Here is a 27,699-nt window from a genome sequence, read left to right as displayed (position 1 = left end):
GGTCACCCGATCAAGATCGGGTTATTTAGCTCTCAGTTACATCTCCACCCCTCTCTCAGTCAGAGCTCCTGCCCCCTTCTAGGCCGTGGGTAGTGAAGCGCCACCGCCAGAGCCAATGCAAGACGAGAGGAGAGGCAGGCATACGTTATGTGGCATGTGACACTAAGGCCCCATTATTTCATGTTTTTGTATCAATTTGATTAAGAATTTAAATTATTTACTGTAACTGACAATACACATGTGAAAATAATGCAGTACAGCAAATTTCAGTGAAATTGGCAGAGGGGTTTGGAGGCGTACAAGGATAAAAAAACAACAAAAAAACAAATATATCATTAGGAAAACGACTTAAGGGTTAATTATGAATCATTCATCTCTCGTAATGAATGCAAGCGTGGATCAGATGTATAGGAAGCCCTCCTCACGCCCCCTCCTTCCCTTCCCCTCAGTGTGAACAGGGTGTACACGCACGTGTACGACCATCTATTCCGCATCAAGGTGGCCGTTCCACATGTGTGAACCCCACACGGGTACGAGATGACATGGCGGCAACACGTGAGCAACTTCATCAACATGGGAGTCAGGAGAATCAGTCAGCACCACAACCACACTCAGGAGTGAAGAGAGCGAGTCAGCACCAGGAGCTCCCAAAGGGGGAGAGACGGTGACGGGAGCGTCCCACATGAGTGCAGAGTCAGACCTGCGCTCATGTTGGGCCTCCCGACGTCTCACAAAAAGAAAAACCACTAAAACCTCGATCTCATCCATCCTGATTAAATCTGGGGTCAGTCTCCAAACATACATGCAAACGATTGAATTGGTTCTTCCTTGTCACACACCCAACCGGTCCACCAAGTTTCGTCCAAATCCGTCCACTTCTTTGAGATATCCTGCTTTGTATTGTTTTTGGCCCGATCTCCCAACGGTGAAGAATCACTTGAAAAAATTCCAGTAGCCGGATCCGAATCCGGATCTTCATCAAAATCTAATCATTTCGTCGTTGTCACATACTCTTCATCTCTGCCAAATGTCTTCCGAATCTGTCCACAACTTTTTGAGATATATTGTTTACAAACGGACAGACAAACGGACAAACAGGGGTGAAAACATAACCTCCATTCATCTTTGGTGATGGAGGTAATAAAAATAAACCTGGAATTACACTTGACTCTAGCATAGTGTTCCGAGTTGGCATGCCTTTTGTTCAGTGCTCATGTTGCTGCCAACCAGGTTCAAATCCTCTGTACTGTGTTGTTGTCCCTGGTCTAAATACCATCCTTGTAATTCATGTAAAAGTACAATGGCATTGCCCAATATCCTCGTCCTACACACGATTGTACGTGTACGCACACGCTCCTCCATGGGCCTCAGATCATTGGTTATACAAATAAAATAGAAGCCAGACAAGAAAACTGCTGTCTATGCTAAATTGCTTGTCCATTTCATTCCACCGTTAAGGGTTAGTGAATCGCACAAACCTTCAAAACTTTCATCCGGGTGAAGGAGCCGGGTTTCCGGAAAAGGCCTTCCATGCTGATGTGTTGCATCAAGTACTGGCAGGATTTGGTCACAAAGCTGAGAACAAAGCATGACCTTGGTAAGATTCGAACACTGGTCTTTTTTTCTTTTTTTTTGGGGCGATTTTCTTTCCAACTGGGGGAAAAAAAAAACGACATTCATTTTTAAACAAAAATACAAACATTATTTGGGATCCTGGAATGTTTAACCCTTAACAATAATGGGTAGGGTGGTGGTATTATTGGTTATGGCGACTGAACTGGCATCCCAAAGGTTGTGGGTACAGATTCAGCCCAGGACAGCAACCTTCAGGATTGGGATTATATACTTGTCTCACCTGGTCTGGTCTACATGTGCTGCCCAGTCACATGCTGGTTGACTCATTCTCTTTACTTGTTTACAGGTCATCATTCATAATGACTATGCTTTGATTTGCTCTTGAGAAGAATTGGTTCGACCATCGCTTGAAGTTTAACACCTATATTAGAGTTTAAGACAGTGACGAGGGGCACATAAGCTATGATTTACCTTTCAATATAAAGTAATATGGACCTTCACCCTTCTCTTGTTGCTTCTACTTCTCTTGTTAATTTATATTAACATTGATGCTACTCACAGTTGAACGAGACAGAACAGATAGTTATTTTTAATAACCAGAGTTTATATACAGGATAACACGATTGGTTACATATTCCCAATTATTCTTCAACACAAAAGGGGCCATTACCATTTTTGAAATCCAGCTGATTGCCAGGCAAACTTAGGCCATCATGAGCATTCCCATATATTAATGAGTCACATAATAGGTACTACAGACCTTGTGTGGGGGATGGGGCAGGATATGTGTAAATACCGCACAGGCGCTCGTATATGCACACGCGCACACACCGTTAGGGGCGGTTTGGATTATCCATTAATAAATAAATTAATTAATTAATTAATGAAAAGTACATAGACAACCAACTAATTCTACAAATCACGACTCCCCGGTTTCAAAATAAATGTGTAAGAGGTTTTGGTTTTGAAACCCAACCCCAGGTTTTGAAACAAGCTCAGCCCCAACCCAAGGCCAAGTCTTCTCTTTCTCGTTTGATTGAAAATCCATGGAGTAGTTTGCACAATTTCACATGCCGGAAAGCACACAACACACAAGTTGTGCCAGATATGGTTTTGTCTTAGCTGTGATTAGCAATTTAAACCAAATTATATTTGCTGGTTTACCTCCCATGAATAAAGTGAACAAGTGTTGCAAGGAGTCTTGGAATGTTGCAAGGTGGCAATGTAATCGTCACAGGTAAACATGTAATTAGAGAAAATAATCAGTCACTCAGGATCCAGATGCTCTGATGAAAAGGCAACTTTGATATTCGGCCACACGTGGGTGTTCAGGGAACAGTAAACAGGGAATAGAAAATATTCTGGGGAATACGACTTCTGCTCGTGTAGTATGTGAATTACAAATGTTTTAATTCAGTGGAAAAAAAAAAGAACGATAAAACAGTAAGAATAAAACTTCTTTGTTGTGATTCAAAAACTTTTAACAAGTTCGAAAGATAAATTATCCTAGTTGTATGATTGCCAAGCAAAGCAGTGTTACTGGGTTGTAGTGATCAAGACATTTAATACAAAGTCCAATTTAGCAGTTGCTTGCTTTTTCAACAAATCTAGAGCCAGTTATTTTCCATTGCCAAAAATGCTAAATTCTGGATTTTTTTTTTTAAATAAATAAGCAATTGGAAAAAACATTTGTGCATTTGCATTGGAAAACCAGAACAATGCGACTGTGTCGCCAATATGCCTCCGCATAGTCCCACAACGGGTAGATGCCATCAATCTGCCTATGCATGGGTAGGGGATCATGTTTGTGAAGTTTCGTGTTGATCGGATAAGGTTCGTTTTTCCATCCAAGATGGCTGCCAAACCACGTGACCTATAACATCATCATTTTCAAACTATATGCAACAGTGCTGTTTGATGATATTTGTAAAATTTTGCATTGATAGGGTGAGCGGTTTCACCCTCACCTTAAATTCTTAAATAATTATATCTAAAATAGGATATATAATTATTTAATATTTTCCTTCAATCCAATATGGCTGCCAAACCATGTGACCTATGAAGTCATAAATTTAATATTTCAATACAAATGGGTCATACATCATGCGCATGCAATTTCTGATTTTTAGGATAAGGAATTCGATTAAAACATTTTTGGCTGGTTGGCGCCAGGAAGGGCATCCGGCCATAAAAACATTGCCTCAAACAGGGAACCATGATCGTCATGGGGCCCGCAAGGCTAACCCCTGCTCTAGCGGGGAAAATGGCCTTAAAACGATCATTCATTCTTTCATTCATACCATTTCACCTATGATGTCATCATTATCATGCTTTTGTTCCCCATTGGGAGTACTTGACAACATGCCAAGTTTCAAATTTTTCCATTCAGTGGTTTCCGAGAACTTTTTTAATTATTCGCATTTAATCCAAGATGGCTGCCATACCACATGATTGATGACATCACAATTATCATAAAAACATTCTACATGGGTGTCACTCCTACCTTGAAAGTTTCGTCTCAATTAGACATGTGGTTACTGAGAAAAACGAGATTTAGCCCGTACAGACGCACAACCCAAATTTTCCTCCACACCCCTGGGTGGTGTATTTTGCCATGAGGGTGAATGCATAGACAAAATGAAAATGAAATATTACAAACAGCAAGTGGGAAAAATATGGAAATGCAATCCATGCGATGTGACACTTTAACCTAAAACAATCGGATTACGATGCCCATATACGCTCACCCACCAATAATGCAAACGTGGCAGTACGTAAATCAGCAAACACACGAGGGCTCATTTTTGACGTTTTCAATAATTTAACAATGTCATCGGTATTTTGACGATTTTTCACCTTAAAAAAAGTTTCTCTAAAGGTGCACGCAGGTGCTTGAGATGATCGACATTTTGTTTTCACTGGGATCGTATTTTCAGGGATTGTTTCACCAACATTTCAACAAAGTTGGATGACTTGCAAATGAAATTTCACTTTGGCCTCTCCAGAGATTGTTAGACGGAATTTTATTCACTATTTAGTGCCAGCAATCAAGATCAAGGTTCACAGTGAAGCTGTGACCTGTTTCCATAATCAGATTCAATTTTCCATTTCAAGTCAGATTCCATGAATTCCGTCCGTTTTCTGCCATTGTGAAAAGTCACTTGTTCTACCAATTTAGGAATACATGTCAGGTCTCAGATTTGTTACTGCTTAATGCTCAATTATAAATGCCGGTTGACTGACGTATTACCACGTAAGCTATGTTATAAAATGCTGTTCTATAATGTTATTTCATAAGTTAATAAAATGTATTCGAACCTTAGGTAGGCTGCTTGAATCGTAGACATAAATCCTTTGATAAATTGCCAAAAACATTAACTGTTTTGTTTAATGACAGTGACGCCTGAGTTACAATAAGGTTTTTGCTTCGCTTTCATTTAAAATGAGGTCATGCTGAACAAACTGTATACGTGTGCTTTTTTCCAGGCTGGTCGTAAAACCACGCCCACATGCGCTTGTTTTAGCGTAATGCTAGTAGAATGACATGATCGTTAACCATATATATTTTGTTTTAATCTCAGCAAACGCATGACTCTGTATAAACATGCTTTGGATTACTCATGTACACAAACCCATAAAATATATGGGTTTGTTTGGCTAAGCATACACTCTTCTCTTTGTGAGTTACAGTTCTGTTTTCTCGGAGCCCAGAAAAACAATTTGGTCCAAATGATAAGGACGGGCTGACTCCCCCGAATGATAACGGTGGGAGGAACCTCTCCCAGTGTTGTTTGTTCCCTCGGAGATTTCCTGATAAAACGTGTCCCTATATAAATGGACTGGGAATCAATGTGTTTTCAGGAAGGCTTGACGTGGCATGTTCTTGCTGTAGATTGCTGTAGACGTCGGTCTCCTCCGGATCCGTATAAGTTGGCTTTAATAAAAAACTGCGTCATTTTTCAGGCTATTTGTGGACTTCTTTGCAAACGAAGAGCTGATTCTTCACAGATGGTACCAGGAGTGGGGTGTCAACAGACGCGGAGGACGGGAAACGGAGCCCGAGGGACAGGAGGAAGGCTGACCTGAGGCCGGCGCCGGCACGTTGATCTGATTAAAGGTGGGAGTTGTTTTATATCAGAGGGCTATTATTCCAAATTCGTACCTTCCTCCTTCGAGCGGGTTCAGTCTCCTTGTCTTCCCCGCTGTCTGCACTCGAACAGAAATTGTAAGTAGAGGCTCATTTAGGCCTCAGAATGGCGTAGCTTTGTTAAAGCCAGGATAAACAAGTAAGGATAAACCAGTAAGGACTTAACAGTAAGCTTAAAGTTACAGTTAGCACCAGGAGGGGAAAATGAGGTCGGACAGCCATATAGGTTGAAACCAGGTGGCCAAGATTTTTCCAGGAAGGAACAGCCCAGAGACAAGATGGGGTATGCCATTGCATGCCAGGGAACGAAGGGCTGTGGCTAAACTTAGATAAAAGGCCATAGGTTAACTTAGATAGACGGCCAAAGGGACATGGCCAGGAAGGGCGAAATGCGTAGGTACCAGGTAGGTTTGACAAGAAGGTAGTGACAACTACGAGGTCAAGCCAGGAAGCTTTAGACTAAGTTCTAGACAAGAGGTCCAGATAAAGCAGGCCAGGATCTGGTGGACAAGAGAAAATAAATAAGCTCACAGGAAATGGGCCAGGTGGCCACAGGGTGAGAACGACAGGTAGGAATTTGAAGCTTCAGAGCCAAAGGAAGCAAGTTCAGGAAGCAAAGTTCAGGACAAAACAATTAAGGAGGTAGTTAAGCAAGCAAATCAGCGGCTAATGCCGCTCGTCCATAATCCGGACCAAGACCCCGCGAAAGGGGAGGTAGCCACCATGCCCCCAACCCCCCCCCCAAGACCTGAGCTCAGCCCCGGGGCTCTAGGCAACACCCCAACACCCCCCGCCCTGCCTCCCCTTTCCACCTCAACCCACCCCCCGTCCAAACCCGTCCCAAAAAAAAAAATCCTTTTCCTTGAATGAGAGACGTAACATGAATGAGCAAAGATTGTTTGGGAGTGGCTGGATAAAGGCATGATTTGAGTCGATCTGAGTTTCGCGCGAAGAATGGGAGACTCACTCGTAACATGAATGAGGAATGAATGTATATTGGGATGTTAATTGACGTGTGTATCTAGCCAATGTATTTGTCTGTATGACATATGCAAAGCAGAGGGTTTCGGTGTGAAACTTTGTAAGTGATCTGCTCGACGTGGGGGAAATTCAGGCCGGGAATGTCCATTTTAACGTCTATCCGAGAGAACAGGCGAGGTCCTGAACTGAGTCCGGATTTTCATCTGTTTGGGAGTTGTTTGGGAAGCGAATTGATATAAATCGGGTCAGGAAAGCACCCGGAGTGCCCTTGTCGATCTACTGTTGATATGAAGCGGTTTCTTGGAGATGGTTGCAGAATTCGAATCAATATGTGTGTTTTACTTGAATTGAAGAGTTCATTCAATGGCAGATATTGTGGATTGTATGTGTGGGATGTATCGCTGAGGCAGCTCACCTTTGAAATTGGTGTCATATAGTGCATTTTGGGGTCGGGTGCGATGAGGTTGCTCAGAGTGCCGGCGATAACTCGCCCACTCTCAGAGGAAGTGTGTGCCCAAATGCATTGTGGGTCATTTCGACTTTGCTGGATGTCGGACGTTCACATGTCAGTATCTTGTCAGAATCTTCTTCTTCATATCATGTCCTTCATCCTTCATCTTCTTGTCAGAATTAGACATGAGTCATGAGCCATGTCGGAATAGTGGCCGGCTGTGACATATATGCCAGGCAATGTCACAGGACGAATACGTTACTTATAAGATGGATTTTTATTTAAGATGGATTTATAAGATGGATAGATGGATGGATTTATTTAAGATGGCTAAAATTAAACGATTTCAAGACAGAGTAATTAATTTCCGGAGCCAAATTCCAACAGGAAGTCTTGTTCATACAGTAAGGTACAGTGCGGAGTGGCGGCTGGAAGATGCATCGAAGCATTTGGGATGATCGATGCGCCGGACAAAGGGTATGCTGGCGAACGATGCTGATAAGGTTAAGTTATTAAAACGCATATGGGTCTGGAGGCAGATAATGTGGGACAAGCTGCCTCACGGGCGCTGCAGGGAGAGTATTTGGAAATTCAATAATTTGAGCAGAAATGTCACGTTTTCAACAGAACGCTGATCCGAGGAAAGAGGAATATCGAGGTTTCAACTGTCGGTATGTGGTGTGGCTTGTGCCAAGGTGTGGACGCGAGGAGGTGCGTTGATGAAGCGTTGTGCGAACGAGGAAGGATGTGCGATGGGCATTGTGAAGCACGCCTCGTACGGAAGGTCCTTGGACGAAGTGTGACGGTTGTTGGATTCGTAGAAGTTAGCATTATGCTATGTAGAGCCACATTAATGGTCATTTGTCCATTGTCGCCGGACTTGCATTACTTGTGGGATAATAAAGCGCTGGTTACCCCAATTCGAAGTTTGACCTTTTAAAGTTTAGTTGACCTTTGTTCGAGATATGCAAGGGAAAGGTCAGAGGTAATTCACTAACCTTGGAAGAACGACAGGCGGAGTCAGTCTACAGGGTGTTGCTTTAACGACAGGATATAGAACCTAAATCTGGAGAGAATATCGGGACATATATTGTGGGTAAAACCAAAATCATGTACATAATTAGTGGACAGAGAATACAGTACGCTTGGAATTTAATTTAACCGGGCCGAGCGGTGGGGATTTGAGATGGATTTGAGTCACGTTAAACGGAGGACATTTGTGAGGATGAAGAGATGCAAGTAACGTGGATTAAATTGTGGTATCACGAGTTGGGTGCCAGAGATATTGTGGTTATTATAACTCACTGATTATAGGGGGCGCCGGGCGCACCGAGTACAGATCGGGTTGCATGATGGAGCACGCATGCATGGATTTTGGCTTTGCGAGGCCCCGGATAGAAATTGGCATTTCGATGCTGTGGATTATATTGTACCTGCCCGGAAAGGGGATGTCCTGTGCTGGGGCTGGCGACATGCCTCTGTTATTTGTCTGTCTGTCGGTCTGATTGTAAGTCTTTGGTACTGGGAGGGCTAATTGAGTGCTTAGGCGTCATTGTTCCATGGAGGCAGGTCCAGGGGTTTTGGTCCAGCCTGCAAGGAGTCCAGGGGCTTGTTTTAGGGCTGGGTCGCCAAAAATGGGATGCTGTGCCCATCTGGATGTAAAATTATCCATCAAGGACGGGGAATAATGTGCAGTGTGATTGGGTAAGAGGTAAAGGCCATAAAACACCAACCCCATGAGGAACGAAATAAATGGAGAGATGTTGGGATCACATGATGGTTGGGATTGAAGAACAACCTACTGGGATTTCAAACCTGTGTTTGGGTCTGGGGCAACTGGGTGATGGGCAATAGTGTATGAGTGAGTAATTATGATCTGTTTAAGTGTAAGAGGCGGTGGAGAAGAAAGGGGTGATGAAAAGTTATTTGTTTTAGATAAGTTATTTTATTATTATTTGTGAAGTTATTTTATTATTTATTTGGTTTCTGTTTTATTTTATTTGGTTTGGTATTTATTTATTTGGTTTGGTTTTATTATTAATTTATTTATTATTATTTATTAAAAGTTATTTTATTTGTGAAGTAGGTTGGTTGCTTATTTGTCACAGTAAGATGAGAGTTGTGTTTTTAAGCTTGGTCTTTGAATGAATTGTTGCTTGGAATGTGTTGATTGGAAAAGTGATTTCTGATCGCTGATCCGATCTGGTTTTGAATTGTTTGATTTAATTTTGAATTGATTGGAGGTAATAAGGATTTGTGTTGATTTCCTGATTTGAGTTCATCTGGAAACGAAGACAGATGGGATTAATGTGTATATCAGGAACAATTTGGAAAAGAAATATGGATATATGACATTACTAAAATATAACCAAGCAATTGAGAGTTCTTGGGTTAATGGGATATAAATAAATGCATCTACAAGTTGATGGTTTATAAAAATTTAGGTCTGGATGATACTTAAACGATGAACAATGTTGGCAATATACAAAGAATGTGACTTGTTTTTGGGGGGAAAACATGTGGTTTAAATTTGGTTGGCTAAGTTTTAAAGATGGAGATGTTTCGCAGAACTCTTATGATTATTTACATGAGTGGTGGACTATTCCATGGCGAAGCATTTTTCAGTTTTTATGATTAAGGTTTAAGGTCTTTATGATCTGTTTAGTGTATTTTTCAAAGGAGAGGGTTTTGGTCAATGATGATGCCAAGATTCCGGATGTGGATACTGGGAAACCATCGATGTTGGGGGGAATGAAGATTAATTCAGATTTAGCGTAGTTAAGTTCGAGGAAGCTGATCTGAAGCTAGAATTTTATTTCAGTTAGGCAGTTTGTCAGGATAGAGTGGGTGGTGGTGGAGCACGATTTGGTGGAGATGAAAAAGCTGGATGTCATCGGTGAAGCAGTGGAATTGGAGACCATGGTGCATTGGCTATGGTGCATGACGGATTAAGTGACCAAGGGGGGATAGGTACAGGACGAAGAGGAGGGGGCCAAGAACTGAACCTTGGGGGACACCTTAAGGGGGAGTGAATTGTGGTGATTAAGCTGTTGTAGATGCTGTCAATTTTGCTTTGGATGAATGGTCCAGGAAGGAAGGAGGGTGCAGGTGGCACCAGGTGTGAGTGCACAGGTGTGCACCAACAGGTGTGTGGAGCAAGGTGGTGGTATCCAGGGCACTGAGGAGTTTGTTCACGTTGTAAAGTTTGTTTATTTAGTTTGTTTATTGTAGAGAAGAGTGCTTTTGGGATTCCGGAGCCAGAGTGGATAATTTGAGAGTAGTAGGTGGTCCATGTGAAGCTTGGGAGTGAACTGATTTGGGTTTAATAGGCACAAGCTGGTCTAAACAGGGTGAGGAGGATGGTGTGATTGATGATGTCAAAGGAGGCGTTGAGGTGAGGAGGATGAAAATGTTGAGGTTGCCGGCGTCAGAGGAGAGAAAAGGTCGCTGGTGATTTTGAGGAGAGCAGTTTCAGTACTGTGGCTGGAGCAGAATCCGGATTGGGATGTTTCATACAGGTTATTGGCAGAGTGGTGATGTTTGAGTTGAGTGGCCACAGCACGTTCCAAAACTTTTGACAGAAAGGGTAGATTGGAGATGGGTCTGAAGTTATTTAGGGTGTCAGGGTTTAGTCCAGGGTTTTTCCAGAATGGGGGTGAAGTTTCACGAGTTTTTGGGGAAATCGGTATGTGAAGCTGGATTAAGTTGGAACTACTGGATGAGCCATGGAGATGGATTGGGTTTTGTTGTTGGTTGTCTGGGAGTTCGGTTGTTGCATTGCCAAAGGTTTCTGTGTGGTGGACACACTCGTTGGCTGTTGTCTTGTGTGACGTGGATGGAGATGTATGTGGCTGTGTGTGGCTGCCTGGAGGGGAAGGCGGCTACAGTGGTTGATATTGGTTGTGGGTTGTCCGGGGTGCTTCGATTTGCATAAAGGGTGAAGATTGGGATATTACATTATTTTGAGTAAGTATTGGCATGAGTAATTACAGAAGTAATTATGAGTTATTATGAGTAATTAGTGGTATGAGTATTAGTTATGAGTTCCAGGTGTTGAGCTAGTTATGCTAGTTATCCAGCTAGTTATGAGTAAGTGATTATTTTAGTAAAATTACATGTTTCGCTGTGTTGTTGATCTGGGGACAAGCTAGTTTGATGGGTACCCTGGGGTCTTCAGCATGTCTATGTGTTTGTCTGGCTGTTACACTAGACTCTGGGATGTGTTTTCATGAGACGAATTTCAGAATTGATGACAATTCAGTGAGTATGGTGGACAACGTGAAGTGGCTGGTGTGAAGGAAGGGGTTGGGAAAGATGGACCCCCTTCACGAATACCCAGTAGGGTAGCTTAATTTCAGACATAACAGTGAGAATCTATTGTGAGCGAATCACAGTGGGTGAGGAAAACATTGTGTGTGACCAGACACCAGAACTGACCAGAATTGAAATTGGAAGTAGACCAGGTTATTTCTATTATTTGTTTATTCGTGAAAATAAATAAATAATAGGGGGAGGTTCATGGAGGTTAATGGTGGTTTGTTTGTATTAATCGAGGTTAATGGTGGTTTGGGTTTGTGTTAATGGAGGTTAAAGGTGGTTGGTTTGTGGTAATTCTAGTTGAAACTCTCGCTGAAGTAATTTTCGTTTATTTTTATTTTTTGATTCGATTTGAGAGTTGAGATGATTGATTTTTTTATTAATTTTATAATTTTATTTTTATTGATGTTGGAAACAGGTAATGGGATGCTGAGAGAAGGATTGAATTTAATTTGAATTGGACTGGATTAAATGGGATTGAATTTAAAAATTGAATATTGGATAAAATTGGATCCACTTGGAAAAAAAGTGGATTAGGAAATTGGAGACCTGTAGACCAGGCGCTCCCAGGAGACTTGTGGACCAGGTGTTCCACCAGAGGAAAAAAGACCAGGTGTTCGTGGAGCACTTCACCTGCAAGAACGCCTTGGAACCAAGGTGGAAGGGACCAGTCCAGGTGTTGCTGACTACACCAACGGCAGTCTTTTGCAAGGGCAAGACTTCGTGGATCCACGCCACGCACTGTAAGTTGGCCATACAAGCACCAGACACCACACCCCCAGAACACAGTAAGGATGGGCCTAATCATAGGTACAATACTATTGATAGCGACAGCAGCTAGGGGAAATTCCGATTCCAATAGATGCGAAAACGAAACCCGACACCTCACCGTAACATGGGGACAAAGAGTATCACCACCATGTTTCGAACAGAAAGCCCTGCACACAAATTGGGTGAACGTAAAATGGCTAGCACTGTCGGCAGGGCCTGGACGCGTTGGCATGATACTACAAAAGCAACGAGAGTTCCGGGAAGACGGGCAAGCTAGCATTAAGACCTTGGCCCAACCAGGATACCAATGGGGAACCCCTGATTTTAAGCTACAAACACGCACGCGCCTAGAGAAAGGCATGACTATGCAGGTCCGGTGCAGCGTCTGGACCCCTGGCGCGGCCGGTGGCGAAAGGAACTACATACCATGCATCGAATACATACTCACGCCACAACCCCAGAATAAGGCCCCAAAGAAGGGTGAAAACACATATTGGAAAGTGGCCAGGGAAGTGGCAACAATTCAAAATAGGACACACTGCTGGTCGTGCATGCGCTTTCCCCAAGCAGGCACCACAGGAATACACATGATAGTGCTACCTCTGTCCCTCAATGACCTCTGCTCACAACCTATCGATCCCCCATGTTTAGTCACCACGCTGGAAAGAGAAGGGGTTGACAACGGCAAGAGTTGCAATCGACAATTTAATTATCGCCCGTCAATGATTGCCCATGTGGCCGAGAGGCCTGCCCCCGTCTGGGTCAAACCACAGAAAGGGAGGGTCTGCCTCCAGGGTTCCGGCCACTTGCGTATGGGAGAATCAGAATGCGCCTACACTCTCCCCGGAAAGCTGGGACAAGGGAGCTCGGGGATTACATTACGAATAGTACTGCAAGATAAACGCAACCACAACATAACGGCTATAACATTCTCTAGGGGGGTTAGTAGGATTAATGGGGTGGTAAAGGGACTCCAGTGCTTATCCACCCACCTGGTCCCACCCCATGGGACAATGTTTATATGCGGCGACAAGGCTTACCCCTATTTACCAAATAATTGGGGGGGCACATGTTATCTGGGTTCAGTCCTTCCTGACGTTGAGATACTGGATGAGCTAGACCCAAAGTCCTTGGACAGGCGTTATAAGAGGTCAGTCATGAACGAAGATGGAACCACTAAACTACACGGGAGCCTAGGGGAAAAGGTGTTTGGTTTCTTCTTCCCAGGAGCGGGCACAGTCATGGATAGTTTCCGGATAGACAAATTGGCTTTGGCCCTAGAAAAGGTGGCAAACGACACCGCTACGGCTCATGACATACTATTGGACACGGTGATTCACATGCGTACAATGGTGATGCAGAATCGGGTGGCTTTGGACATGCTCTTGGCAGAGAAAGGAGGGGTATGCGGAATTATAGAGGGAAAATGTTGCACTTACATACCCGATCCATCTGAAGGAGTGTCAGCCGCAATAGTGAGACTAAGGGAAACTAGCCACGCCCTGACGATCGATCGGATCGCGCGCGAAAATTCTTATACATTTAGCTGGCTCACTGACTGGTTCCAGGGATGGACGGGCACCATAGTGAAGTGGTTATTGACCGCACTGGCTGTGATAATCGGGGTAGTAATTTGGGGGGCACTAATGAAATCTCTAGTCCTCCTCTGTATGAGAAAGTATTTTACAGGATGGAAAGTGAAGAAGCCGCCGACAACAACTATGGCTCTGACCACAGAGGCCGTCGACCTGAACGGGTCCTTCAACAAGGCAGTTGCGACCGGCGCTCCAGAAAATTGCATTGAATTTTGTGGCAACTGTGATACTTGTGTGGATCCCATGTGGGAACTGGCTGCTGCCTGTAACGGTGTATGTGATGACTGTGATACTTGTGCTATAAACCCCTTGCGTGTACTGGCTAACGCTGCTTATGTATTACAAGCTGACAGCTGCACGCCCCCTTCCGACCCAACTATGGATCTGATTGCGACACTGGGTCTGGCGGTTGAGGGACCCGACGCGGATGTCCTAGACCCGCAAGCCGACCAGGCGCCCATGGGAGACTTTGACATAAAGGAAGTCCCTCTCTTTTCTTCAAATGTTTCGGATCTCTTTGATCCAAATGTTTCGGATCTCTTTGATCCACATGTTGCGGATCTCTTTGCTTCAAGTGATTCGGATTCGGATTTTTACGCTCTGTACCCTGACCAGGAAATTGAGACACAAGATACTGACGACATTTTGTATTCCCCAGAACAGCAACACGTGAGGGACCTCATGGGCATGACCGTTGATTAACTTCGAAGATCTGCAAGGACTGCGTCTGCAAAGGGTGGGGGGAGCCAGTTCCGCAGGGGAAGTGATGCACCCTCTGGCGGAGCAGAACCTCATCTGGACCAGACGTCTTCGTTGTGGATCCGAAACGTTAATGAACTTTCATGCTTTGAGCCCTCAGGCTCCGAGCACGCACCACACGACACGTTCGCCAAATGCACGGGCGAGGCGCTTTGGGCGCACGGTATGCCCTTGGGAGATACCCGCATTACACGATGGTCTTTCAATAAAGCCCGATGTGGCACGTTGTCTCTTGAGATACTTTGTCTCGACGAGACAAGAGGAAGGAATGTCAGGTCTCAGATTTGTTACTGCTTAATGCTCAATTATAAATGCCGGTTGACTGACGTATTACCACGTAAGCTATGTTATAAAATGCTGTTCTATAATGTTATTTCATAAGTTAATAAAATGTATTCGAACCTTAGGTAGGCTGCTTGAATCGTAGACATAAATCCTTTGATAAATTGCCAAAAACATTAACTGTTTTGTTTAATGACAGTGACGCCTGAGTTACAATAAGGTTTTTGCTTCGCTTTCATTTAAAATGAGGTCATGCTGAACAAACTGTATACGTGTGCTTTTTTCCAGGCTGGTCGTAAAACCACGCCCACATGCGCTTGTTTTAGCGTAATGCTAGTAGAATGACATGATCGTTAACCATATATATTTTGTTTTAATCTCAGCAAACGCATGACTCTGTATAAACATGCTTTGGATTACTCATGTACACAAACCCATAAAATATATGGGTTTGTTTGGCTAAGCATACACTCTTCTCTTTGTGAGTTACAGTTCTGTTTTCTCGGAGCCCAGAAAAACAATTTGGTCCAAATGATAAGGACGGGCTGACTCCCCCGAATGATAACGGTGGGAGGAACCTCTCCCAGTGTTGTTTGTTCCCTCGGAGATTTCCTGATAAAACGTGTCCCTATATAAATGGACTGGGAATCAATGTGTTTTCAGGAAGGCTTGACGTGGCATGTTCTTGCTGTAGATTGCTGTAGACGTCGGTCTCCTCCGGATCCGTATAAGTTGGCTTTAATAAAAAACTGCGTCATTTTTCAGGCTATTTGTGGACTTCTTTGCAAACGAAGAGCTGATTCTTCACATACACACATACAGAATATACAATTTATATTAGTATAACATTACCTAACAATGTAGTTTTCTTTCTGTTCCATTGATTAAATGAAAGGGTGATGGGAGAGGGGTTAGGGGAGGGAAGGAGGGAGAGGTTTACACACCTGGGTACATGAGAATCTTCTTGCAGTGAAGTCAGGGGGCTTTCATGAAACACTAAATTGTTTCCATTCTAAAAGAGAAGGACGGGGACGGAAGGGAGTGAGCACGCACATGTGCAAACTGCATGAAGCAAAGTGCAAAACAAAAATTATACCACACATGTGAAGTGAAAAGCAATTCCCCCACTTTCCCTCGAAAAAAAATATATATTTTTTTTAGTTTTCAACTTTATAGCCCAACTTATATTCTGCGTGGAGGATATTAAATGCACGCTAAAGTCATATACTGTAATGGGTTCGGAAGAATGGGCTCAAAGACGAAAGCAACTCAAACTTTCTTGTACTCCTCCTCTTCCCTTTATAAGGGGTGAGGTCCAACGGTACCATGCTCCTGCAATGCCTTGACCACAATACACCACTCCCCCCTCTGTCCTCAGCCAACTCTCTCCACCCTCCAACAACCCCCACCTTCTGATATTCCTCTTCACAAAATCCTCCAATCTCAACCACGGTCAACCTCTTTTCCTCTTAACTTGCTCCTTCAACCTGTCCGCTGTCTTTGCCATTCTTTCTTCCCCCATCCGCACCAAATGCCCAGCCCATCTCAGCCGGAATTTCACCAGTCTCCCCGTCAAGCTCCTCTGCACACCAATCTCTTTTCTCAGTTCATCTATTCTCCTTCTATCCACCCTCATCACTCCCACAATCCTCCTGACCCAGTTGTTCTCGCAAATCTGCAGCCTCTGTTTTTGTCTCTCTGTCAGTGCCGCCGTGTCCAGACCGTAAAGGTAGGGCAGAATTACACACGACATCAGAACCTTCCCTTTCAATCTCCTTGAAATCTTTCTGTCTGCCATTACACCCTCCACCCTCCTTCACACATTCACAGCCACTGTTCCCCCCAGATACTCAAACCTATTTCCTTGTCTGATCTCTTTCCCTTCCAAACCTGATATTCATTTATTTTCTCTGCTGCCCAACCCACATCCCCTCCATCTTCTCCATGCTCATTTTCAACCCATGTTTCCCCAATGCCTTCTTCCACTCCCTCAGTACTTCCTGCACCTCCCGCCCACTTTCCACCCCAACAGCCAGATCGTCCACATGCAATATCCTCCCAGAATAACTTTCATGTTTACCTTCCTGCTTACCAGCTACATCACCATGATAAACATGAGTGGGCTGAGAGAGCTTCCCTGCCTCAAACTGATGTTCACATTGAACTCCTCCGACATCACAGGACAAATCAAAACTCTTCCCTTCATTCCTTTGTACATCCCTTCCACCAACCTAACTTCTGCTTCCATTACTCCCATCCATCTCAGTGTTGCAATCACCATCTCTCTTGGGACAGTGTCATAGGCCTTCTCCATATCCACAAATCCCAATGCCATTTCACCATGCACCTCCAACCTCTTCTTCACCAGCTGTCTCAGCGTGAACGTCCCATCTGTCATTCTACTACCCTTTCTGAACCCCTGCTGCTCTTCTCCGATCTCCTTCTCCACACTCTTCCTTATCCTCCCATCCATAACCCTCTCCAGTACCTTCATGACATGACTACGGAGTGTAATACCCCTGTACTTCCCTAGATCTTGAACATCTCCCTACTCCTTCCATATCGGCACAATTAACCCTGTCCTCCACCCCTCTGGAATTAACCCATTTCTCATGCATAGATTCAACAACCTCTTCGTCCACCTGACTCCGACTTCTCCCACTGCAATTATCATTTCTGTACATACCTCATCAATGCCCGGTGCCCTTCCCATTTTCATCCTCTTCAATGCTGTCCACACTTCCTTTTCCGTAATCTCCACCAACTCTACTTGTCCCTCCACATAACTTGGTAACTCCAGTTCGCTGTTGCTTCCTTTTTGGTTCAACAGATGTTTGAAATATCCTTCCCACACCATCAATACTGCACCCCTCTCTTTCACTAGCCTCCCGCCTCAATCCTTAATCACCCCCCTCCCTTTATGTCCTTGCTATCCTCATTCCTGCCAATGTGTTAAAAGTGGTAAAATACCCTCAGGTTCTCTAACTGAGACTCCCACGAAGAAGGCTCATAAAGCTATTAGTTTGGACATTAAAATGGACGTGGTGAAGCTATCCGAGGATGGGGATCGTTTGGTGGACATTGCCCGCTTGCTCAGCCTTCATCCCTCAACTGAGGACAATTACTATTAACGCCATCGAAATAAAGTCGAGTGCCTTATTGTCTCAGGAAAACCCCTTCACCCACACCCGCTCCTGCAAGGCCTGGACACTGGACACTGGACACACGTGCCACAGATTTTGGTGAGTACCGTACACACTTACTAAAAACCGTCCATCATATATTCATTTCAACATTTATTTTTGTTCCCTGTCGATTTTAGTTATGCGTTTCGTATTTATTTACAGAGACTGCTTTATTTACAAAAGGCATTTAGCGAGTGTCTTGCTAAAACACGCCTAACCAATGCTCATAACGATAAAACAACCCAGTGTACGCGGTGTACGCGCGCACAGCTAATTGCCCGTTTAAATAGCCATTTACGAAGGAACATCAAAAGCTGATTAGTTGTTGGCATCTAAACAGCTATTAGCCTGGGAAACACCGCACATAGTCATGGCCAAAAATATTGGCACCTTGAAACTTTTTTCAAATAATGCACCATTACTTCCAGAAAATTGTTGAAATTAAAAAATCTTTTGGTATCCACATATGTATTTCTTAGGTATGCAGTGGAACAAAACAAAAAAGCTGAAATAAAATTACTAAATCTTAGCTTATTCCATACAGAAATCCTAAAATGGCCCGGACAATATTATTGGCACCTTTTAGAAGTCGTTAGAAATAATTAGATTTCATAACCTCCCTGGACGTGACCACAACAGAAAACTTTATCGAAGATTGAAGCGAAGGATTGTTCGAATGGTGGAGAAAGCACCTCGATCAACTGCCAAACAGATTCAAGCTGACCTTCAAACACAAGGTACGACAGTTTCAACTCGCCCATCCGTTGTCAACTCAATGAAAGGGGGTTCTATGGTAGGAGACCCAGGAGGACCCCATCGCCGAGAGAGAGAGAGAGACATCAGAAAGCCCGACTGGAGTTTTCCAAAACACACCTGAACAAGCCAAAATCCTTCTGGGAGAATGTGCTGTGGACAGATGAGACCAAAATACAGCTTTAAAGTAAAGCACATCATCTCTATGTTTACAGAATACAAAATGAAGCCTTCAAAGAAAAGAACACCTTCCCTACAGTCAAACATTGAGGAGGTTCAGTGATATTTTGGGGTTGCTCTGCTGCCTTTGGCGCTGGGTACCCCAAATGTGTGCATGGCATCATGAACTCAGGAGATTACCAAGGAATTTTGGAGCGCAATGTTCAACCCAATGTCAGAAAGCTGGGTCTTCGTCGAAGGTCAGGGGTCTTTCAGCAGTACAATGACCTTCAAATGAACACACTTCAAAAAGCACCCAGGAATGGTTCAAGCCAAAATGCTAGACTGTTCTGAAGTGGCCAGCAATGAGTCCAGATCTAAATCCCATTGACCACCAGTGGGGAGATCTGAATACAGCAGTTGGGAGAAGGCACCCTTCAAATCTGGGAGAACTGGAGCAGTTTGCACAAGAAGAGTGGGCCAAACTGCCAGTAGAGAGGTGTAGGAAGCTCATTCATGGCTATAGGAAGCACTTGACTGCAGTGATTTTGTCCAAAGTCTGTGCTTCCAAATATTAACTCTAGGGTGTCAATAATTTTGTCAATGCCATTTCTTTTTATTTTCTTAAGGATATATTAAATTCAGAATCAAAAGCAATGGTTCTGTAATATTAACAGTGAAATAAAGAATTATGGAGACCAAATACTTTTGTCAATTTCAACTTATTTTTAGAGAAACTTGAGAGCTATTCAAAAAAAGTGCAATGGTGCCAAAAGATTTGGCCATGACTATCTCCAACATCCAATAAAAATGATGCACTTGCATAGAATTGCAGCACCACGGACAATTGTTGGAGGGGATTCAGCTCATTGCTCCTCCTCGATTGATCCAGGTCATCTTGGACTGGATGCAGTCGCCAAATAAATGATTACTTCGAGAGTCTAACTCCGGCCGAATTTGATATCGTCATACTTCTCCAGAGGATTGCATCTATCCTTCAAGATTCTCAATGTACGTTGGCGAACTGGCCTATTCCTATCCTCGTCTGCCTACTCTTGAGCTAATTCAAGGACATCATAAAGGGCACAAACAATAGGCATGAATAACTAATGGCATGTGTTAGATAAGGTGGTGTAAAAGCCATTGCCTCAACGGCAGTAAACTTCCATATTCAAATTTTTTACATCCGACCCTTAAAATCTTTATTTTACTTCTCTCCGCTGCACGACGGACTGACTGAATATCGGTGCTGCCTTGCAAACAGCATCTGGAAACCACGATGGCCGATTGAACAATCCTCGCCCACATAACAATCCCTAAGTGAAGTAAACAAGCTATTATCAACTTATTAAGTCACTTTGTCTGGGGTCCACGAATGAGATAAAGTCAAGGCGACATGAGAAAAATTCCACCAACATCGAGGCAAATATCCTGCGTTTCCAATGGGCAAATTAGCTTCTTCGTATTTTGAAGATCCCTTGCTGCGTTACAACAGGCCTTGGCGCGTTACAAACTGGCAGGAAATATTATACGTTTATGTTTCCAATTGCAATACAGTTGTGGTTAGTAATTACTCAAGTTTAGTTTGAGTAATTGGCTACAGCTGCCTTCAATGGGGAAGAGCCATGATGGGAAAGGAGTTCTTCATACAAATCGCTTTGATGTATTGGCCACTTAAAAGATCGAAAATGACAAGAACATCAAGGTCACGGTTAATAGAGCGGAGATGGGGTAGCATCTCAAGTTTCATTACAATCTGGACTTTAAAAATGAATCAAAAGGGCCAGAGATTTGGAGATAGCTCGACACACAGCATTCCCATAAAAATGGTACACTCCAGATGATGCTACGGGCCAGGATATGTGGATGTAAATAGTGTTCCTGTTGGGTTTTTTTATTAGAACATCTTGGGTCATCCTCACCAGAAACCCCATGATGAGAAGACTCATCACATTTAGATAATGAGCCACTTAACCTGCATCAATGGTAATCAATCTTGCATTGCACCCAGTCTACTATAATGTCCCCAAATTAATGCCACTTTTTTTAGGAGGAGAGGGGGGCGGGGCATGATCCTCCTCTCTACCTTAAGCATCCTCACCACTCTCATGAGCCTCTCCACCACCTCAGTTTTTGGCTGCCCTCTCCTGCCAAGTACTTCCACATCAAAAAGTTGCCAACACCCTGCACATGCACTGGGGGCATGACCTACCTCTCATACCTTTAGGCTCATGACCCTCACAGCATCCACATTGCACATGTCTCCCCTCTTTTCTCAATAATCAAGCTTCTACTGAAATACCCCATCTAACCTACTTCTGAACATATTGAAATCTTACACCACCAACCTAACCAGAAACTGATTATAGACCACCCCACGTATATCGCCAACCCATTTTCCAAAAATATCCGGCCACATAACCATTCCATCCTGTGTGACGTCACCACGTACCGTGACGTTATAACGTCACTGCCGGTACACGTAACGCAAATATTGGATTGGAATTCAAGGCCAGCGTGGCGGCAACGGCTCAACCTGAGCTTGTCGTCAACGCTGACGTTTTGAGTGAATAGCTGAGGGGAAAGAAAACGTATCCGTCGCTTCAGTTGCAGCTAAAGTTCGCGGCCAAAAGGCGCTTTCCAGCTAAAGAAAGCAACAAATCACTCGAACCGACCTGCGGGGCAGCTCCGATGCTTTTCACCTTTACTTTGATCCCGTACGCTTTCAATTCCTGCACCACGATCCTTGATCCCGCATCCATGACTCCAACGTGATTTGGAACACCAAAGGATGCGCACGGACGAGGATTGTGTTCAAACGTCACCGGCTGGCGCCTCATTCGTCCGTTTCGTCGCGATTGGCCCGCTACGGACGATTCTCATTGGCTTTCATGTGTCGTGAATTTGTGTACGGACGATTCTCATTGGCTTTCATGTGTCGTGAATTTGTGTACGGACGATTCTCATTGGCTTGAGGGATTCGAAATTAAAACCGACTCTTTCTGGCCCCGCCTACCTCCTCTGTGAAAACTTTTCGACTTATAAATCGATTACTCTGATCGACTATTTCAACAAACGACGTTTCGTGACGTCACTTCGAGAGTGTAACGTTTTCTGACGTAACGTTTGGAGCATCCGCCATGAATCTGGGACTTGAGCGGTCGGTGGACCGAACCCGGTACGCGCTCCAACCAAAGACTTTAAAACCGGTACGTGCTGCTTACTTGCTTGATGCTCAGCATTTACCAATATAAAGCACGAACAGCGAACCACAGGTTGGCAACCATTGCGCATGCTTTGATTGGCCCAACACCAGCGCGTTGTTCCTCGCAAGGGAAGTCGTATTAATTCCCAACTTTGCTTTTTAAACACCATGTTATATCCTTTATACTATTATACAATCCGTTTAATGGAATTCTTGACACGAATGATCTCTCATGAGGTACAGAAAGTAGTTCATAAACAGCTCGGAACATTTAAACACGCGACCGTCACTTGCGCGGAGGGATACAATCAGACCTCTGGTCGACGATTAATCACGTGACCATCACTTGTGCGGAGGGATATAGTCCGACCTCTGGTGGATGAATCTCAAACACGCAGTGATCGACACGGCTGAGTCGTCACAATGAGGTAGTAAGGTGGCTTATATGAAACAATGTTACAGACCAGACAAAAGCACCAAATGTTCCACAGAATTTCTGGAGTACTATGATTAATTTCAGAAGGGTAGCCATAAAAACTAAAAAAATAAAAATAACTTGCTGTATAAATCCAGATTACCTTCAAAAATTAAAAAAAATGTAGACATTATCAACTTTTGCCATGTTTTCCAACAAAATTTGATTTATTTCATGATGTAATGGAAAATGGGTGTTTATTTTGGTACGAGTGGGGTCACCCGTGGGAATCCCACGGGCATGGACGTGTGTGACATTTCGACATATTGAGTTAGATGTTAGATGCTGCACCTGCACAATGCACATTCAGTTTCACAAAATGGTTACTGCCAATTTATCAGATCCACAAATAATGTAATCTACACAATGTATTTACTTCTGATAACATGTGAATGCATGTGCGTGCACATGGGAAATACAGTTTGAAATGTGTTATTACATCTCATGTAAAATGTGACTTTAAGAGCTCAAATCCTCTCCCTCCCACATCACGCACACGGGGGAGAGTGGGACACACACCCACACACATATATACACACACATGTACACCCACATATATACACACACACACACATATATACACACACACATGTACACCCACATACACATACACACATATACACCGACACACATATACACCGACACACATATATATATATATATATATATATATATATATATATATATATATATATATATACACACACACACACACACACACACACACACACACACACACACACACACATACATATATCCCACATCCCACATGTATATACATGTTTGAAGTGTACGTGCACATAACTAATAAAATAAAAACGAAGAAATATCTCAGCAATTTCCCGTCTGTTAATTTATTTATTTTACATATGTGAATTACACGCCCATGCACACGTGAAATGGAGTTTGTTTTTGCACACGTGAAATGAACACGTGAACCTTTACTTGCGGATAATAATGTTGAATGAAATAAGAACGAGGAAATATATGTCGGCATCATTGTTGACGTTTTTGTGACGACTGTCATCAAACGGAAAAGTAATATATCTTAACGGAAAAGAAAAAGCGAATTTTTTATATATGTCGACATTTTGCCGTCTGTCATGTTGGGCGTTGTATGATACATTGTGGTGCGATTTTTTTTTTTAATATCTCGGCATTTTCCCGTGTGTGCGTTTATTTTTTCAATTATTGCTGAAACTGAGTCTAAAACCATCGATAAAAATGAAATCAGATGGTGAATTCGAGATAAAATCGTGAGGGTGACTCAAAGAATGGGCTTTATTTTACACTTTACAGGCCTTCGAAAATACATTTCGCTCTATAAACGGAAACTTTCATCGGATTTTCTTCCCGGTTTTTTTCAACCGAGTCTAAAACTATGTTAGCGACTGTGAAAAATGAAATATTGAATTTGAGTTGAAATAAAACTGTGAGAGAGAGCAAGGGCCTAACAAAAGCTATGGAAGTAAATAAAATGGTGGATATTTGTTTTTGAAGCCTCTTCCAGAATGGGTGGAGCTACTCTCTCAATGGAGTAAGCCACACCCCCAGACAGACGCCCGACAGGATCACCTACGGCTATTATAATATAGATTATGCACAGTATCCAGAAAATGATACTGCTCTTAATTATATGTTATGTATTGTTTATAAATGATTACTTCATCCATATTATAAATCACATAGTTATTATGAAAGGTCAAAATTTGCCCAAGATAATTGAAATATTGAAGAGCAAGTATGAATAAAACTGTCCGAAACATTAAGACTACGAGATATATTGTCTGCCATTGTCCCCCTATTTACAGCCGTTACACATGTGAAGCATTATACAGAGTGGCCACAAAGTCCCTATGCATAAGTGTCTCCTCTGTTACTTATTTGTTTTCCAGGTACGGCTTCAGCATGACGGACGCCAGTGAGTACACGATAGAAGAGAGACTGATTACTTGTGTTTGGGTTCACGACCGCGCGCGAGAAGGAGCGAGTGTTGAAGACATAAGGACAAGATTTTCGCAGAGGTTCGATAAGCCAGCTCCTACGCGGGACACGATGCGGGCATGGGAGAAGAAGGCTTTTTCAACAGGGAGTGTCCTTGATTTAAAGCGTTCTGGTCGTCCAGCATCACGTCAACGCCATGTGGACATTATTGAAGCATCCTGCTCGAGATCACCACTGAAATCATCTCGAAAAAGATCTTCTGAGTTGGGCATTCCACGCTCAACAGTCCAAAAAATAATGAAAAAGGATTTGGGATTGAAGCAATGAAGTCAGGGGCTGCTTTTATGACCTCCAACCCTCGACATGGAAGAGGATGTCCAGAAGAACATGGAGAAAAATTCAAATTTGTGCGGAGAATGGAGGGGAGCATATAGATAAATTCTAACGAAATTCTAACTGTGCATGGGGACTTTGTGGCCACTCTGTACAATGTCTTTTTATTTAAAGTGAATAAATGTGCAGGTGACGTATATATCAGTTTAATTACATGCTTTTTTTGACTTTGGTGTTGAATTTTTTTTCCCAATAACTGTTATAAAAAAGACCTACTGAGGTTACTATTGTCATATCTGTGGGTAAAATATCCTGTTGAATTTGTTTCCCCTACTGAGGTCTCGTTGTACTATTTCTGCGTGGCTACCCTTCTGAAATTAATCATTACGACGTGAGGAACATTCATGGAACATTTGGCACTTTTGTCCACCCAGTAACAATATTTCCAAAATATTTCATTGTCACCTTACTAAGGCCCTCAAGCCAAAAAAATAATACTTTTCACTTTTCATTTGCTGGAATCATGTCCGGAAAAAGCCAAGGGAATGAATCCACAGCTGTGTCAAAATATTACTCCCTTTGTCTAATCGTTCAGCCAGGAGTGTGTTCCTGTATAACGTTACTTGGTAGAGTGCATATCTCCACCAGGCTGAACAGTTTACGTTTTGTATCCCACTGATAGGCCGGATCTGGATTCGCACCTGAACCAAACGCTAATTTATTTGTCCTTTGTTACACACTCAACCTGTCCACCAAGTTTCGTCCAAATCCGTCCATAACTTTTTGAAATATGCTGCAGACAGAGTGAAAGACAGAGGTGAAAACGTAACTTCCGTCCACCTTTGGTGTCTCAGGTAATGAGCTTGTATAGCGCTCACCAAGTAGCTTAAGCACTCAAGCAAAACTAAAAACCTACTGAACCAAATTTTTCATGTTGCAAATCATGTTTCATGTTTCATGTTCAAACCCCATGGATGGTTTTAATGGACATTGCAAAACCAGGAAGGGCATCATGCCATTTCTAAAGCATGGTTACGTCGGATGAGGGGGAGACTGCAGAAAATGTTCGAATAAAGCCCTTTTCAGAAATTGTTAAAGGAGATTCTTCTTTTTCTTTGATGTCTACAAATATTAATCTCATGTTCTTGTTGGGTTGGCTGGAGGGAAGTCTTTTGCCCAAGTCTTTCACGAACCGGATAGGGTAAGTCTTTTTCCGAATACACATTCATAATGCATTGGAACCATTGCCTACAGATGCGAGGCTTTATCAAATAAATGAAGAAAAAGAAAAGAAATAGCACCTGTGTCCAAAGGAAGTGGTGCAGATTGGCAGTATGTATGTAAACCATGCAAGTTAAAGGATTTCCAAATGTTGACAACTTTGCAATACTTTAGAACCCAATACAATTACTCTTTACAACCCTTTAGAACCCATTCAGATTACCCTGTATAAGCCCTTACAATTACCCTAGAATTAATTACATTAGACCCTTTAGAACCCCAAAACCCTTTATGACCCTGAAGACACCTTCGAACCTTTACAACCCTGAGACTGATTAAGACCACGAAGACCCTAAGGACCATGAAGATACACAAAGACACCAAGATACATTTGGTCATTACTTATCCATTCTCGACCAAAATTGGCAGGGATGTGAAGGGGTACTTAAAAGATTCTACGGTATCCTTCACTAAGAGTACCACTGTAGGCGAGCTATCGGCGGCATCCTGAACAAATTACAAATTATTGTAACCTTAGTCGAGCGCAGGTGTAGCCAGCTGGTTTGTGAGAGACTTGGGCTGAGCTTCCCCCAACCAACCCCACAATGTGTGAATAATTGAGGCCATTACACAACAACCCTTACTATAATTCACGGAACGGTGTGTTTGTTGCGCTACTACTCCTACAGTTCTGGGCCGATTACACCCAGACTTGCTACATCAGCATGACCCCAATTATTGCAATGGGATGTTTTGTCTTTGTCAGTGGTATTGGGGGTGAGGGGAAGTGGGGTACGCAAATTATCTATGTAAATGTGTATTATGTAGCGCCGCTCCAGGTGGAAAAGAGTATTACAAGTCCCCACCCTTTACAATACAGTATTCCGGTCCCCACATTTTCCAGGGCAGTCAGGTGTTTTGAATTATAAGCAATAGGCATGTTTTGCTTCATGCACGTAACGTAACCAGAGTTTTTTCTTTTTCTTTTGGGAGCGATCGAGGCAGCTGTCAGTTGTCTATACACCATCCAAATAAAGGCATGTGTCAAAAACATGTTGCATGCTTGGAACAAGATTGCCCGTAGGGGGTACTCTGCCAGTATTAACATTGAACCACTGTCCACATGGTCGTGCATTTATGCATGACTTCCGTCCCCACCTCCCTTTTCCCTCCCATCGGGAGCGGTTGTCTCATATTATAAGTCGTTTGTGTGTCACCATTTTTCTCAGATGGTTGAACAGATCTTCATTAAATTTTTAGTGGTTCATCAGAGTGTGTACCAGGGAGCGAGTGTTTTAGCCCAAAAACATTTTTTTCTTAATTTTGAAAATAAATAAATGGTTCGATTTTTTTTTTTTATCTCTCGACAGTGCCTCGAGCTCTGTAGCTGCTGGTATAGTGGGCCAATTGGACCAAATTCTCATTTATCTTCAAGGCTTTGCAGCATTGTTATTAGTAGTATTAATTAATACATGCTTGATACAATGTTATCATTATTTTTGTTATTTATTTTGTAAATAGGAGTACCCGGCGTTGCCCAGTGATT

At 43.0% G+C, this 27,699-nt stretch overlaps 1 protein-coding gene and 1 long non-coding RNA gene across 5 annotated transcripts in view; one reads left to right on the top strand and one right to left on the bottom strand.

Annotated features, from left to right (window-relative positions):
- LOC137435045 (rho GTPase-activating protein 11A) overlaps window positions 1-21,830 on the bottom strand; it is a 49,625-nt gene extending 27,795 nt beyond the window's left edge. For 3 of the 4 annotated variants that reach the window (XM_068128423.2, XM_068128424.2, XM_068128428.2), the window contains exons 1-3: window positions 21,651-21,830; window positions 15,823-15,890; window positions 1,479-1,575 (exon numbers count right to left, since the gene is read on the bottom strand). In XM_068128423.2, the coding sequence (XP_067984524.2) occupies window positions 1,479-1,575; window positions 15,823-15,890; window positions 21,651-21,815 (330 nt within the window). In that variant the 5' untranslated portion in view covers window positions 21,816-21,830. Of the gene's footprint in view, window positions 1-1,478; window positions 1,576-15,822; window positions 15,891-18,787; window positions 18,828-21,650 lie in introns of those variants that run through there. The other variant, XM_078784799.1, reaches the window with a different exon arrangement.
- A 153-nt stretch (window positions 21,831-21,983) lies between these two features.
- On the top strand, window positions 21,984-25,131 carry LOC137435046 (uncharacterized). The gene is made up of 2 exons (XR_010985992.2): window positions 21,984-22,184; window positions 24,551-25,131. It is a non-coding gene; the product is annotated as an uncharacterized LOC137435046 (long non-coding RNA).
- Window positions 25,132-27,699: the final 2,568 nt, after the last annotated feature.

The sequence above is a fragment of the Myxine glutinosa genome, chromosome 9 (assembly GCF_964187855.1).
Source record: "Myxine glutinosa chromosome 9, kmMyxGlut1.1, whole genome shotgun sequence".
In the NCBI taxonomy this organism is placed as follows: Eukaryota; Metazoa; Chordata; class Myxini; order Myxiniformes; family Myxinidae; genus Myxine; species Myxine glutinosa.
The sequence above is the reverse complement of the archived record's forward strand: the minus strand, read 5'-3'. Positions and strand labels throughout refer to the sequence as shown.